We start from the raw sequence: 16,792 nt of genomic DNA on the forward strand, positions 1-16,792 counted from the left end.
CATTACTCTAATACCTGGAGGGAGATCAGTCCACTGTTTTGTTGCTGTGACTGAAAAAGCAGTTTGAGTACATTTTGTCGAGTAATGTTTTACTGTTTCCTCTCGTTGATGATCCTGTTTGTCTTATTTCGCCATGAGCTGTTGGAATAAATTGCGGGTGGTAGAGGTAACCCATGCAGTATTTTAGTAGTATAAGTTAGTCAGTAGGCTGTAGAAGTTGTATTTTTTCGATAATATTGCAATAGAGGTACGAGTTTGCTTTCTTTCTCCAGGGCTTTAAGAGCTCGTTTAAAAGGCTAAAACCTGGTCTAGCATACTGCAAAATACATCGCTTTAACAGTCTCATACTGCATACTACTGAGGAACACAGTAGTTCGGCAGGTTTCGAATACAGTCATAGTACTCTCTGATTACACTGTAGTATGAATGAACCTCTCCATCCTCAATGGAAAAAAGGGGTACATGTGGTTGTGTGTGTGAAACAGAAAGACAGATGGAGGAAAAACAAAAAAAAAGGACAGTGAGGAGAAGAGCTGAAAACAGTACAATACATTTGGCTGTGGTTTTTAGTAGTCGTACTTTATCCCACCGGAGCTGAAAAACCCAAAACAGAAAGTCCGTATGTGAGTGTTCACATGCAAGGACAACAAAACGGGACAACGTGGTCATTCACATGCTGTCTGGTGGGGCTGGTGGCTTTCCAACTCGAGTGTGTGTGTGTGTGTGTGTGTGTGTGTGTGTGTGTGTGTGTGAATAATAGACATAGAAACCTGTGTGTTTACTTTTTACTACAGGATGTGACACTGTGTTTTATATGTTTGTGAACTCACATGCATTTTCTCTTTAGCGACAAACATAGCAGGCACTGGAACAGAGAAGACTGATAGCGACAGATATTCTTTCTCTTGATTCGTCATTTTTTTTTAAACAGCTGAACGTGACTTCCATTAATTTTTTTTTTTTCGCGCCGGTGAATCATCACATCCCTTTGCCGGTTGTTGCAACGGCTCATTTCCAGCAGTTCTCAGGGACACCTCAGGGGAGGCGGCGCCATTCAGTGATCTCGCCACAATGAACAGACATCGTGGTTGTCGTTAAAACTCAATCGATTAGAATAATATTAAAGCATATTTTTCTTTTGTATGCGAGTCTTCACTCAAACGCATCGTATTTTTTTTTTATTATTATTATTTTGTTCCTGCGATGTGGAGTTTATTGCAATCGGATAACCAGCGGGGCAACACGGGCGGAGCTGTGGTGTCGAGAAGAGCGGAGTCAAAGAGTCAGCTGTTGATTCACACACGTGGGGGGGGTTGGCCAAGATTAGCAGAGGCAAGGTAGAGCAGTTTGGTTGGTTGGTTGATGCAGGCTGATGTAGGTAGCCGATGCTTCTATCATCTGGCGTAGTGCTTGATGTAATCTTGAACCTTATTCCGAAAGTCCTCCTGGATTGGAGACAGGAAAAGGTAAAGAGAGAGTATGACAGTTAGATGGAAAGGCCAGACATTAAATTGTAATTGTAGAGGGCGAGCAGTTGAAAGATAATCAAGAGTGACATACAAATATGATGTCAAAAAAGACCATAAATAAAAGGCATACCAACACAGACATACACTAAACGGTAGGGGTGGAGAAAAAAAATCGATTACCCTATGTATCTCAATTTCATTTAAAGAATTTGAAAAGAAAAATGTAATGCCAGAATCGATATATTTACTTCATTTGAGTCGGAGGTAGAAGGAAGTTACCGATTTTATTGTTGTCACACATTGAAGGAAAAGCAGAGCTAGACATCACGGCTAAAGCTGCATGCTAACTCTGTCACGAACAGGAAACGTTATCGTATCGTGGTAATGTGCGGTCGAGCGTTAAAGGGAACTATATATAAAAAATATATATATGTAAATGAGATTGATGGATTATATTCACCAGAAGTATAAAACATTACATGTTTTAAGTAGAATTACATGACAATACCACTCATTTTTGAGGGGAAACGTCTTTATTCTTTGATTTTGGGGTTGCTGGATAATAAATAATTCCTGACAATGACTGATATATTTGACTTCAGGACATCTCTGACTACATACATGCTGAAAATCAAAAAATGTTACTGTATTAATTTAGAGATTTCTTTCCAATTAGAAGTCCCTAGAAGTGTATGAGTCAACAGAATCGCAATACTTAAAAATCGCGAGAACATGTCGAATCGGCACCCAAGTATCGTGATAGTATCGAATCGGGTGATAGGTGTATCGTCACAGGCCTAATAAACGGCGTATTAGGGCAATTGACTATCGATTAAAATAGTTAATCGCGATTAATTGCAAATTAATACATTTTTGTATCAATATTTAATACTCTTATCAACATGGGAGTGGACAAATATGCTGCTTCATGCAAATGTATGTATATATTTATTATTGGAAATCAATTAACAACACAAAACAATGACAGATATTGTCCAGAAACCCTCACAGGTACTGCATTTAGCATAAAACAATATGCTCAAATCATAACATGTGTCAGTGTGCTGACTTGACTATGACTTGCCCCAAACTGCATGTGATTATCATAAAGTGGGCATGTCTGTAAAGGGGAGACTCGTGGGTACCCATAGAACCCATTTACATTCACTGATCTGGAGGTCAGAGGTCAAGGGACCCCTTTGAAAATGGCCATGCCAGTTTCCATTACCATTGACTGGTACCAATGGATTCCTCAGGTTTTCTAGTTTCATATGATGCCAGTTTCTTCACTTCTAGCTTTAAAACTGAGCCCGATACAACCCCCGAAAGATTGATTGCGTTAATGCTTTAGAGAAAATTGGTGGCAAAGTGAATTTTTTTATGGTTGAGTGTAAAAGAGCAGAACCATTTCGTTTATGATGTCCGTCATTCCAGTTGACTCTCCTTGGCCAAATCCCTTCTGGTCATGTGTGCCCTCTCCACCCCTTTCCATGTGTTCTTCTCCTCTTAATCATACCCCTCCTGGTTGTGCTTGGCTTCTTTCCATCTCCGCCCACCATCCCTTGACCCGTCCCTCCTGGTTACATCTCGCCTGATGGAGCTCTGTGTGACCTCTCCTGACAGCCCTCTTTCCTTTCCTTGGCTCTGTCCATCATTTCAAGCCTTTATGTCTTTCTCTTTAACCGCTTAGGACACTTTGTTGGTTTAACTTGCTTTGTATGTGTCTACATCCTCTTTGTATTTCCGTCTAACTATTCTTTAAAGTCCGGGTAAAGCAAAAATAAATATGTATTCTGAGTTTGTCACACCGCAGAAAAAATGTGTTATAAACCAACCAGCCAAATTTGAATGATTAAAGGACCAGTGTGTAGAATGTATTTAATAAGTATGTTTTCTTTCGTGTATAATCACCTGATAATAAGAATCCTGTTTTTGTTATATTAGAATGAGCCGTTTTATATCTACATAGGGAGCGGCTCCTCTTCACGCAGTCCGCCATGTTTCTACAGTAGCCCAGAATGGACAAACCAAGCACTGTTAACTTTTCCTGCTTGGGCCGGAGTCGATATGCGCTCCCGTCGTCGCCGCCGCTCTCTCTCTCTTGCCTCACCTCTCACTTCCCACATACGCACACACTCTACGCACTCGCTCTGCTCCAGATGGCTCTAGAGAGGCATTCGCGTTTTCGCCTCAGCCACCATAACTCTCCAACACGCTTGGCACACGGGAGAGGCTTCAGTTGGTTGCAATCTCCTCACCTCACTGCTAGATACCACCAGATCCCACACACTGGAACTTAAAAAAACAAATTGCAGAGTATATGAAGTTAGGTTTCAAGTATTCTCTGCTCTGAAACGCTGGGGGCGAGTCCACTGAAGGTGCTGGAACCACGCCCAATCACAGGTGAGGGTTGATTACATATTTACAGTTACAGTATATATACGACCCTTCTTGTTGGCCGTCTCACTGCTGCGCGCTACTTTTGCATAATGTTAATGCTCTACGGGCAGAGAATGCACACCAGAGACTTCCGACGGCCGTGGCGGCTAACTTCCGGTTTAAGCCCTATTCTAACTTGAATGGGGATAAAATAATTCAATCGTGCGGCTCCTCTGGACTTTCCAACAGGGGTGTGACGAAATATCGTGCAACGAAATATTGCGATATAAAAATGCGACGATATGCATCGTCGACACAAAAAACGGATTTGCGATATCTGGGCATAATAGGTACTTTTATGCTAAAGCAAAGCTGCAACCTTTTCTTGCTGCTCTGCAAGGCCTCTGGAAGGAGGCTGAGTACGCGTCATACACACGTAGGCAAAATTGTTGGTACCCTTCTGTTAAAGAAAGAAAAACCCACAATGGTCTGAAATAACTTGAAACTGACAAAAGTAATAATAAATAAAAATTCACTGAAAATTAACTAATGAAAATCAGCTATTGTTTTTGAATTATGGTTCAACAGAATCATTTTAAAAAACAAACTAATGAAACTGGCCTGGACAAAAATTATGGTACCCCTAGAAAAGATGGAAAATAATTTGACCATAGGGACATATTAAACTAAGGTGTGTCCTGTAATCAGCATCACAGGTATCTTCAAACTTGTAATCAGTCAGTCTGCCTATTTAAAGGGTCAAAAGAAGTCACTGTGCTGTTTAGTATCATGGTGTGTACCACACTGAACATGGACCACAGAAAGCTAAGGAGAGAGTTGTCTCGGGAGGTTAGAAGGACAATTATAGACCTTCATGTTAAAGGTAAAGGCTATAAGACCATCTCCAAGCAGCTTGATGTTCCTGTGACTACAGCTGCACATATTATTCAGAAGTTTAAGGTCCATGGGACTGTAGCCAACCTCCCTGGACGTGGCCGCAAGAGGAAAATTGATGACAAATCGAAGAGACGGATAATACGAATGGTAACCAAAGAGCCCAGAACAACTTCCAAAGAGATTAGAGGTGAACTCCAAGGTCAAGGTACATCAGTGTCAGATCGCACCATCCGTCGCTGTTTGAGCCAAAGTAGACTTAATGGAAGACAACCGAGGAGGACGTAAATCATAAAAAAGTGAGACTGGAATTTTCCAAAATGCATATTGACAAGCCACAAAGCTTCTGGGAGAATGTCCTTTGGACAGATGAGACAAAACTGGAGCTTTTTGGCAAGTCACATCAGCTCCATGTTCACAGACGCAAAAATTAAGCATACAAAGAAAAGAACACTGTACCTAATGTGAAACATGGAGGAGGCTCGGTTATGTTATGGGGCTGCTTTGCTGCATCTGGCACAGGGTGTCTTGAATCTGTGCAGGGTGCAATGAAATCTCAAGACTATCAAGGCATTCTGGAGCGAAATGTGCTGCCCAGTGTCAGAAAGCTTGGTCTCAGTTGCAGGTCATGGGTCCTCAAACAGGATAATGACCCAAAACACACAGCTAAAAACACCCAAGAATGGCCAAGAACAAAATATTGGACTATTCTGAAGTGGTCTTCTACGAGCCCTGATCTAAATCCTATTGAACATCTGTGGAAGGAGCTGAAACATGCAGTCTGGAGAAGGCACCCTTCAAACCTGAGACAGCTGGAGCAGTTTGCTCACGAGGAGTGGGCCAACATACCTGTCGACAGGTGCAGAAGTCTCATTGAGAGTTACAGAAATCACTCGATTGAAGTGATTGCCTCGAAAGGTTGTACAACTAAATATTAAGTTAAGGGTACCATCATTTTTGTCCAGGCCAGTTTCATTAGTTTGTTTTTTAAAATGATTCTGTTGAACCACAATTCAAAAACAATATCTGATTTTCATTAATTAATTTTCAGTGAATTTTTATTTATTATTACTTTTGTCAGTTTCAAGTTATTTCAGTGACCATTGTGGGTTTTTCTTTCTTTAACGGAAGAGTACCAACAATTTTGCCTACGTGTGTATCTTTGGGGTACAACACATGCGCAGTCAAATCCCTTCTGCCCTCGCCAAAATTGAACCAATCGCAACGCACGGCCACAGCTTCAGTTACACTGCACGTGTCATACACCCGAGAGCCAGGTCCGCCCGCGACCCAGCCTCCTTCAACCGGCCCACACACACAAGCGCGGTCATTGAACAGCTGATCAGAGATGCCGCGGTGGAGAGACGAGTTGACGCTACACTCGTTGCTGTGAGTAAGTGCAATAAAATTTTGCAAGTGTAAAGCCAAGATGCGTTATTACACCTGTTCAACAAGCATAAACACGATGAAACGGTTAAAGATGGAGGAAAGCAACGTTTCTGCTCTGTCTGCTGTCTCTCATCCACCGCTGCTGTTTACACAAGCAGAGCGCGTTAGCTCGGCGGCTAACAGCTAACTGTAAACACGTGTAAGTTATTTAGTTGAGTTGTGAATGACTTTAAATGACTAAAGCTGGCAGTAGGCTGTGTAGTCTAACTGTTTAGGTTAGTTTGTCATGTATCTTACAGGTAAACTGATCAGCTGGCTGATTCCCTTTAATACGTTGCATTATAGTCCGTACTGTACACAATACCTGGGATTTTGGTCAAAGGCGGTTATTGATTTGAGCGGAAGCAGCTTTCTTCTCTGAAAGGATTTCCTTTATTCTTTCTATACAGGAAAAGTGCATGGCTTAGCAAAACTGCACTGGAGCTCGACACTTTGTAAATTATAGAAAACTGCTGTAATTGGATGCACGCTGTCTACAGCTAAGGGGACATTCTTTTCTGGGATTAATGAGGATGCGGCTGGTATTGCTTCGGCAGCATCAATGTATCCGTGGTCTTTGGAAGAATTGTGTTAAACTATGACTTCCATTGCAAAGACTGCAAAAACAATTCATATAGCTTCTGGATGTCGGGTGGAACTTTGGTTCTGATCAGCAGTTTAAGCACACTTAAGTCTGAATTAATAATGTGCTGCATGTACTCTGGGAGAGATATATTTGGTTCTATGCTTTGCACCCTCCTTCCCCCTATCACCCATCCATCAGTGCAGGTATCTGGGCCATTAAGTGAGGTGTCCCTCTGTCCAACATGACATTTCACATACAAGTGTCCCACACTGACATCAGCACACTGATTTACGCCACAGCTCCAGCGGTTAGTCATGCACACACACTGCTGGGGCTTCTGTGTATGAGCGACAAGCAGAGAACGTGAGAAAAGACACGAGTCAGAGGGAAGAAAAAGAGAGATGGAGAGAAGTGGGAGAAAGAGGCATAGTGTGTGTGTGTGTGTGTGTGCGTGCGTGCGTGCGTGCGCGCGCGTGTGTGTGTGTAGACCCAGATGAGAGACAGGAATGCTGAAAAGCTGCCAGCGAGTGACAGAAACAGCAGCGATGACAGCAGTTTGAGTATCTGTCCGGAGCAGGATGATTGATTGGCCTTATTGCTGCTGAGGGATCTCTCCCCTCCAGGCCTTATTTTAATGCCCAAAAGTGCAGCGAACAGTGCAAAGCTGTGGGTGCACAGACTGTGTGGATATCTTCCCGCGCTCATGCTATTTTGGTTCATTCAGTCGCAGCGGCACTATGTGTAAAAAAGGCTATAGGTTTAACAAATAAAGAGAGAGCTTCTCCAGAAAACGGCTTTAAATCGGAATACTATCCTACCACCACTTCCACCGGAAGCTGAGAGATGCTCTCTTCATGTTTAAGCTTTGATTCCATTTGAGGTCAGTGATTCAAATAATTCAATAACGTTTTTTAAACTTTGAGCTTGTAGGCGAGGCGTATAATCCAAGCTGTGAGCAAACTGCAAGGTAAGCAAGTCAAATACATATTTCATGTTAGAGCCCTCACAGCAACGGACAAATAACTTGGACTGCATCATGATGACACATTAATAGTCTATATTTCTGTTGAATTGGTTGAATTAGAAAGAAAAATGTCCCATGCCCTAATGGAACTCAGGTGATGAGCAAATACTGTACAAGCCATGAATGGCTGAACCAAATCTTATGTAAATCCATCCAGTAGTTGTTGAGATACTTCACTGGAAAAGTGAAAACTCTGACCTGCTTGTGGCGCTGGGGCAAAAGTCAGAAGAACACCAAAGTCACTAGGATTCATATTTATGACTGTTTGTTCGTGGCAATCCTTCTGACAGTTGTTGAGACCAACAGACAGCCCGACTGACATTGCCATTCCCAGAACCATGCTGCCAGCATAACTAAAAAGCACACGAATGCTACACATTTCGCACTTCCAATGCTTTTAAATTGTGTTAGTCCTGATGGCCCTTTTCTGCAATATGATTAACTCACTCAAGCTAACTTGCATCCACATGCAGTACGCAGTTGAAGGTAAAGTGAAATATTTCCATTTTAAAAATGTGATGCCCGTTCTGTTTTACAGTGACGATGCATCAGTAGAATACACCAGACCAGCAATACGCCACCCAAGGTAGGCTCGCGTGACCACGCCCCCTTTTGAGGGAAAACCCCCCCCAAAAAAACCTGTGTCCCTCAGAGACGGCAACAGCGTAAAGAGAAGAAGTGGAAACATATCTCCAAACTTCTACTTCTACAAACTGGTAATAGTAATAATCAGGGATGCACCGATACCGATACCAGTATCGGGTATTGGTTCCGATACTGTGCTCATGTACTCGTACTTGCAAAACAGCTCCGATACAACTTTACGACCCCGCTGGGCTGGGATCCCACCTCAGCCAGGGCGCACCGGCCCTCACTTTCAGTTGGGTGGCGAGGCCTTGACTTTTTACCTTGACCGGTCTGATGTATAAGCTAGAAGCTAAGACACTTTCGACATAGACAAAATCCTGTATTTCAAGACTGACCTGAGACAGGTCATGAGTCATGATGATCGATGCAGAGATCAATGTCCTCAGATGATAAGGGATACGGACCAGTTCTTATCCATATATACGACATATGTTGTATATCAGAAACTGCTTTTGTGTCTATTGTGTCTATCTAACTGATAACCGACCCTCGTTAACCGATTATTAACCGTTAACCGACAAGATTTGTGCCTCGCATGCAGCGGTGTCCCAGCTGCAGGAGCACAACAGATATTCGTTGACGGGAGTCCCCAGTTCAGCGTCCGGCAGCGTTAACTTAGCAGCTATGATGCTGTGTGCAGTGTAGCGGACATGCAGCCACTTTCCCAGTAACAATCTCCACCGCACATTTAGTTTAGTTTAGCAGGTTGTCAGCTGTGTGTCTGCCCGGCGGAACTTTAGCGAGTGTCCAACAAACAGTGTGTGTATTTGTTCTACGTTAGCAGCTCTAGCAGTGCCGGGGGCTTCGTGCTTGCTGCAGCACATGTAGTCTGCGTAACTTTAGCGAGTTTCCAACAGACTGTGTGTGTGTTGGTGGTGAGTGTGAGGTTGTTGGTGGCGTTCTAGTTGTGAACGTAGGTGTAGCAGTGTGTGTGCAGTTTATTGTCGGTGAAACTACAACTCCGCTCCGCTCAAGCGAGCCAGAGACTGGAGCCGACTTCCTGTATCCTGCAACTCCGGCTCCGCCTCTTAAGGTGGGCTGTTAAGGTGGACCAGCTTTTCTCCTTAAAGTGACGAGCCGCTCCTCTGAGCCGCTCAGCTTTTGAGTTAATTATTAACATTTCTTTTAACCATTTTAACCGATAGCGTTAATCGGTTAAAATGCTTAATGTCGGTTAGCGTTTAATTATTGACATCCCTAGTGGTTATCCCTTTTTTCCCCCCTCCAACTCATTATTTTGTAAAAAGAAATGAATAATATTTCTGTCCATCTGTCTGTCTCAAGTTGTGCTGTGTAAAATAGACGACACCATGTGTAAATATGAGATATTGGTCCATCTGTTACTGCTCATACACCTGCCTGCCTTTCTGGCATCCTTTGTCTACCCAGCTGTCTCTTGCGAGCTTCGGTCAACGTTTGTGGCAAAAAATCCACAACAACAAACAAAACAGACACACAGGTACACACAGCATGCCGTAGTGTGCCAGTTAGTGGAGAAAATGAAGGAGCAGAAGGTTTGCATGGCGCATAGACAACCAGAGAGGCGAGTTAAACTAATGCATAGATTTGAAGGATGAGTGTAACAACCCCTATTAATACCATCTAACAAATTTACAAGATTCATTTACATAAATTTACCTTGTACTTTTTTCTTACTTTGTCACCCCCCCTTTCTCTGTTACAGCAGAAATCTGGCTGAGACTGCAAATTACTTTGGTGTTCATTAGTTTGAAGGCTCCAAGCACACTCCACAGTCGATTAAAAACTTTGTTTGGCCACAGCTTACTTTTTCTGGCTCTATTTCACCCGCAGAAGGCAATTAACTCTCCTCTCCTCCAGCGATCTGTGCAGGTACTCAAAATATGTACCATCATCTGAGGGAAGGGGGATGCAAATTAAACCCCTGTGGGTACAAACGGTTACTTTAAAATCTGCTAAAAAAAACAACGTGATAAGTAAGCAACGGAAAGCCCCTGGATGTATTAAGGTAAACAGATTGCAAAGGGAAAAGATTAAGGGGGATAGGAGCGGTGTGAACAGGGAAAAGAATAAATGGAATAGAGAAGAGAGAGAGCGAGATGACAAGGAATGCAGAGGTGTGGAGGCCATGACACTCAACAGTCCCGGGTGTTTTCACACTTGGGCTGACTGAAGACATTCTTTTTTGAGAATCCTGTTAAGTTTAGTAAAAATATCACAGCCCCGACACGTCTGGGTGTAGTCCAGACGAGATATTCTGCCTTCAAATGGTGTTGGTTTCATGTACCAGTGTGGTCTGCTGGGGTCAACAGCAGATGTTCACACTCAAAGTTGAATGATGGGATTGGTTGAGCATGTTACATCAGGACTTTCTTTTAATTTCATCCAGCACTAACCATAAAAAAAAACTAAAGAGAATGTTCCGAGAATGATTGATGGTGTAGTTGTGAGATTAAACAGACCTAACACTTAGGAACTGTGTTTATAACAGACTAAGATTTAATGAAAATACAGATGGCATTATAAAAAAAGAAAAGGCCCAGCATCATCTTAACTGCAAACTAAACTCTCTACCTCTTTTATTGAAAGTATTTTCATTTAGTTGCTGCTTTATAGCCCTTCATTAAGAGGACAAGAATCGATCTCAAGGTGGTGTTAAGCTTTGCTCTAAGATTATTGGAAAAACACAAGCTCTCTGGCACAGTTTAATACTGAACAACTCCTCAAGTAAGATTTTCAATGTCCCACTACGTGTTCTTTAAGCCATTGGTGACGACGTTTATATGAACAAAATATTCTGGTTTTTGCCCTTTATTCCGAAAAAGACAATATTCCTACTAAGCTGTTTACATGGCTAATGAAAATGAATATTCCACTAATATTCACGTTAATGCAGCTGTGGATACTCTGATTAAACAGTGGTGAACTTGTTCGACCGTGCAAGCACAGCCTCCCTCTTTCATTTCTTCAACCGCCTTCTTTAAAAGGTCGGCGTTGCGATATTTTGCGCACATCCAAACACCTGTTGATATCCAAGTCTTTCATAATGTTTAAAAGTAGGTGTGTTTTCTCCTTCCGACCAGAAATGTGGGCTTTTCTTTTGGGGGTGCATCTCTGCAAACTGTCGGCTAGTTGGTTTGTGTACAACGCACAGAGCTAGCCGTAAACAGGCAAAAGGCCGCGTGTCGCAAACTGCTGTAGAAAAACCCCAAGAGAGGAGCATATTCAGAATGCGCGGTATACATGTCCAAAGAATGCTCCTAAATCCCGAATAATATCGGCGTATCCCACATGTCTTAATCGGAAAATGCTACATTCGGAATAAGGCCTGATTCAGAAAATCAAAACAGAATATGCTCTTTACGTGACACGTATCAAATTCGGAATATTGTCATATTTGGAATAATGGTGTGCATGGAATCGTAGTCCGTAATGCGTTTTAGATTGCCTGTATATATAACAAGTAGTTGGACGTTTGGTATATTTTGAACTAAATTGAATTGGTGAGGGGGAAAGGGATACGTTCTCCAGGTGTACATAAAACTTCTCATATTTATAAAAAGTTTGTAGGATTTAAGTTATTCTGACGATTTATAATGTTACATAATCAATCCACATGATTTTTTGGAAATATTTGCTGAAAGATTCTAGGATTCTCCAGCGTCTTTTGGCACTGAGGGTAGGGATGCACAGATACTGATACCAGTATCAGGTATGTGGTCCGATACTGTGCTCATGTACTCGTACTCGCAAAACGGCTCCAATACCACTTTACAGCAGCATGACGTTAACCTCTCTTCACCATCTTTCGGGTCCTCACGCCCCACCTCCCCGACGTTGTGGGCGAGGCGGACCGGTGGTGCGCCCGATCTTTTGGCACAGAGAAGTACTTGTATCGGTACTCGGTATCGGTGAGTACCCAAATGTAAGTACTTGTACTCGGTCTGAAAGAAAGTGGTATTGGTGCATCCCTAACTTAGGGTGTCCTTTAATTCTGTACAAGTAAAATATGCTATGTAGCCATGAACAGCAACTTAAAGTCCTGAACACAGGGGGCATTAATAAACTCTAGTTTTAAAGCCAAATAGCAGCCAAGCACAGAGCTAGTCCAAATAATGATGGACAAAGCATTTTTTACGAGTGACAGAGCCTGATGCATTATATTTCATCTTTCAATGAGAGAAAGTGAGATACAATCAAATAATAGCACAGCTGAGACGCAATCACAGGCATGAGTCTAAAGCAGGGGTCTCAAACTCGCGGCCCGCGGGCCAATTGCGGCCCGCAAGATGATATTTTGTGGCCCCCACCTTGATATGAAAGTTTAATGTTAGTGCGGCCCGCAAATTTTTTTTTTTTTTTTTTTATAAAGTTTTTTTTTTGGGGGCATTTTTTCATTTTTATTGACAGGACAGTGGATAGAGTCTTGGAAAGGGGGGAGAGAGAGAGTGGATGCGGAAAGGGCCACAGGCCGGAATCGAACCCGGGCCGCCGCGGTCAGGACCAAGCCTTGTTACATGGGCGCCCGCTCTACCAACTGAGCTAACCAGGCGCCCTCGGCCCGCGAGTTTTATGTGAATGGCAGTTTGCCGTGGAAGGTCCCTTTGTTGCGCGAGCCCGAGCTGAACGAACCTACCAATCACAGCGGGGTATATGGCTCCCGGGGGCGGGCAATCGGCCGGGCAATTGGCCGGGCTTGATGCAAGCAGAGAAACATTTCACAACTATGGCGGCGCCCGTGTAACATCGCATAAGCTTGATTAAAGCTTGATTTATACTTCTGCGTTGAATCGACGCCGTAGCCTGACGTGCACCTCTCCAGAAATGTAACTACACGTCGCGGCGACGCAGACCGCAACAGCTGTGATTGGTCCAGTCTCTCAGCGATGCTGAGCGGCCAGGACCCCGGACAACCACAGAGAGTTCTACTTCTCTCTGCCTCCATCTTTTCAATGTTTGTTCACACAAATCCACTCAGATATATTTTCTCTTTTCGGCGTTGCAGTAATGTCAGTAAAAGTTCTGTGGTTCAACAGTTATTAGCTCCAACTCCGCTCAGTTTCTGTTTGGAGTACAAGAAGAAGAAGGAAACTCATAGAGACGCCGCCGCCAACTAGCGGTTTGGTGGTGTAATTGCAGAGCAACACAAACACAGCAGGCACAACTTTATTGCGGAGTGACACCAAGTGGAATGAATATATATCTTGTCACACAGCCCCAATCATGTCTTTTTCAAAGCCTGCAGTGAAGAGAAAGGTTGGTGACGAGCACAGACAATTTCAGGAAAAGTGGGAGACGCAATAGAGGCCATGTTCAGAAGAACCGTTCATGTTCTTCAATGTTCCATTCATGTTCAGGACAGTTCATGTTCAGAAGAACCGCTCATGTTCAGAAGAACCCATTCAAGTTAAAGAACTGTTAATAATGACGTTTGAGAAGATTGTTTTTTTTTTAACAAAGCTTTTTTTGTGGAATACCTGATGCGGCCCAGCCTCACCCAGACTCTGCCTCCAGCGGCCCCCAGGTAAATTGAGTTTGAGACCACTGGTCTAAAGGAACAGGGTAATGTGCTGTGACGCATAACCCCTCAACAACAATAGGGATACCCTGTCTGTCTCAAACACACTTCAGCAGTGTGTGGATGCTTGCTGAACCAGAGCCTTGAAGAAAGGTCTGCACCATACTGGACTTAAATACTGTATGTAGCAGAGGGCTGGAGAAAGAACGGGAGGTAGGCTGTTGTGAGGAGTTAAGCTGTGCCTCACCTTCCTCCTTAATTTGCATTGCTCTCTGTCACAATTTGCATAACCGATACTATGGCCCCAGTGTTTCCAGAAAATAAATTTGTTTGAATCGTCCTCCACCTCATGAAGAACTGGTGTGTGTATTTTTGTATGGTCCAGGTTTTGGCTCACCACTTCTCTATTCAATTTTCAGGTTTACTGGGCAACAAGCACACGGCAAACTCTGGGTTCTGAAAAGTTCAGACAATTAATGAAGAAGTGCTTTAAACTTGCATTCTTTCTAATATCCAGCAGGGGGCGACTCCTCTGGTTGCTAAAAGTAGTCTGATTGTATAGACGTCTATGAGAAAATGAGCCTACTTCTCTCTTGATTTATTACCTCAGTAAACATTGTAAACATGAGTTTATGGTCTCAATCGCTAGTTTTAAGTCTTCTGTAAATTATGGTCCCATTTAGACCATAAAGCAGGGGATGCTTTAGGGCGGGGCTACCTTGTGATTGACCGGTCGCTACCACGGCATTGTCCGGTCTGGGAGTTATCCGTGTTTTCAATTTAAGGCCCAGACACACCAACCCGACATCAAAGAACCAGCGGTGACGAAGGCCGACTGTTGATGTTGTTGACTGTTGTTTGTCTTGGCCAAAAAGTTGCACTCGAACACACCGCAAAGACAACAGACGAGGGACAACTACCACGTACGTTCGGCACCTGTGTGAGAGGAAATAACTCTCCACACCAGCAGGCGGCGGTAGTCTGTATTCATCATTCAAAAAGGGAAACCGGAAGACCGAGGACGGCGGATATACAAGCCGTTATGATACGTAAATGAAATAAAGCGGCATTTGCCGACCATTTTCACACCACTCTCACTCACCACTTAGCTTCATTCCAAACGGCCATGTTGCTGTGAAAATATCTGTGTGTTGGAATGATCTGATGAGATGAAGATGAAGTGAGAAGAGCCTTCTGTGTTTCTTCTCTTGACTTTACTCGTTGGCTCGCTTTCCTCACTTCCGTTTCTCTTCCCGTGCACCGAGTCGTTTAAGCTGAACAGACAATCAGAGTCATTTCTCTCACCGATTGAGCTCCGCCCGCGATACAACACGCTGAATCAGCCGAAAACATAGACACGGGCAAAGCCGGCTCTGCGGGACACACCGTAAAAACTACAAGACGCTCACCGACGACCCCAATCTGTCAGACGGCTGACTGTCAGCTTGGCGTGTCAGGGCCTTTAGAACTTTAACCCGTTCACAGTGTTTATTCAGTTCATGAAAGTTATTCATAACATTTTGGTCGCCTAAAGTTCTCTTATTCAGCATTGGTTGTACTTAGCTCCACCCTCTCGTGTCACCTCTAGTTGCAAAAAACCAAGATGGCGACGGCCAAAATGCAGAACTCAAGGCTTCAAAACGGCTGTCCACAAACCAATGGGTGACGACACAGTGACTACTTCCACTTCTTATATACAGTCCATGACTGTAGAAGAGGGCTGGAGAAAGAATGGGAGGAGGCTGTTGTGAGGAGTTAAGATGTGCCTCACCTTCCTTCCATAATTTGCATTGCTCTCTGTCACAATTTGCGTAACCAATACCACGGCCCCAGCGTCTCCAGGAAATCAATTTGTTTGAACCGTCCTCCTCCTCGTGAAGAATTGGTGTGTGTATTTTGCTATGGTCCAGGCTTTGGCTCACAACTTCTCTATTCATTTGGCAGGTTTTTACTGGGCGACAAGATAAGACAAATAACCTAAAAAAAGAATCAATAACGAAAAGAATATTCCAACAATTTCCCATCTTTAACAGACCACATGCTCAGTAAGTCAGCAACTCCATCCACCACAGCCCAAAAGTTGGGCAGCTGCAATCATCACACTCACAAAAACTGAGACAGCAGAGAGCAGAGTTGCCGGTCTGTCCTCTGTACGCCACTGTTGGCCTGACGACCTCGTCGTCATTCACCGCCTCCCTGACACTAAACCGACAGAACAGGTACCCTCCATAACGAGGTGCTACATTTGACTGTACTATTTATATGTCGACCAAGCTGGATAAGACATTAATGATAAATTATTTTGTCCTTTTTTTTTTGTTACATTATTAGCGACGAGGCCAAGATACATATATGATACTGAAGGACTTTATCCATGCCTTAGCACCCACTTAACACAGATCGGCATCATTATTCTTGTCTTACTACTTGAACTATATACAGAGCTGGATGTACTAAGCAGGCTCGAGCTACATTTGGAGACATGTTTCATTACCTCTGACAAAAACATCTGCACAAACCAAACCGAATCCTAAAGAATTCACTGTGACTATACAGTATGCATCAGGCTACAAATTGTTACAAGTGAGAAACAAGCAAAAATAAAATTATATTGCTGATCAATGAACACTGTTGTCTCTCTGTTTCTAATCAGGATCTTTAGGTCTCTTTTTCCTCTTGTACTGTAATGAAACCCTACAGCGCCACAGCGATCACCGCTCTGGGCAGAAAGCTAATAACGGGGACAGAAGCCAGATCAGGATGCAGCACATGGTTTGTTTGTGTGTGTGTGTGTGTGTGTGTGTGTGTGTGTGTGTGTGTGTGCGTGTGTGTGTGTGTGTGTGTGTGTGTGTGTGTGTGTGTGTGTG

At 43.4% G+C, this 16,792-nt stretch overlaps 1 protein-coding gene across 1 annotated transcript in view; it reads right to left on the reverse strand.

Moving 5' to 3' along the window:
* Positions 1-558: 558 nt before the first annotated feature.
* ube2f (ubiquitin-conjugating enzyme E2F (putative)) overlaps positions 559-16,792 on the reverse strand; it is a 77,415-nt gene continuing 61,181 nt past the window's right edge. The window contains exon 10 of the mRNA XM_037789151.1: positions 559-1,445. Within this exon, the coding sequence (XP_037645079.1) occupies positions 1,395-1,445 (51 nt within the window). The 3' untranslated portion in view covers positions 559-1,394. The remainder of the gene's footprint in view (positions 1,446-16,792) is intronic.

The sequence above is a fragment of the Sebastes umbrosus genome, chromosome 13 (assembly GCF_015220745.1).
Source record: "Sebastes umbrosus isolate fSebUmb1 chromosome 13, fSebUmb1.pri, whole genome shotgun sequence".
NCBI lineage: Eukaryota > Metazoa > Chordata > Actinopteri > Perciformes > Sebastidae > Sebastes > Sebastes umbrosus.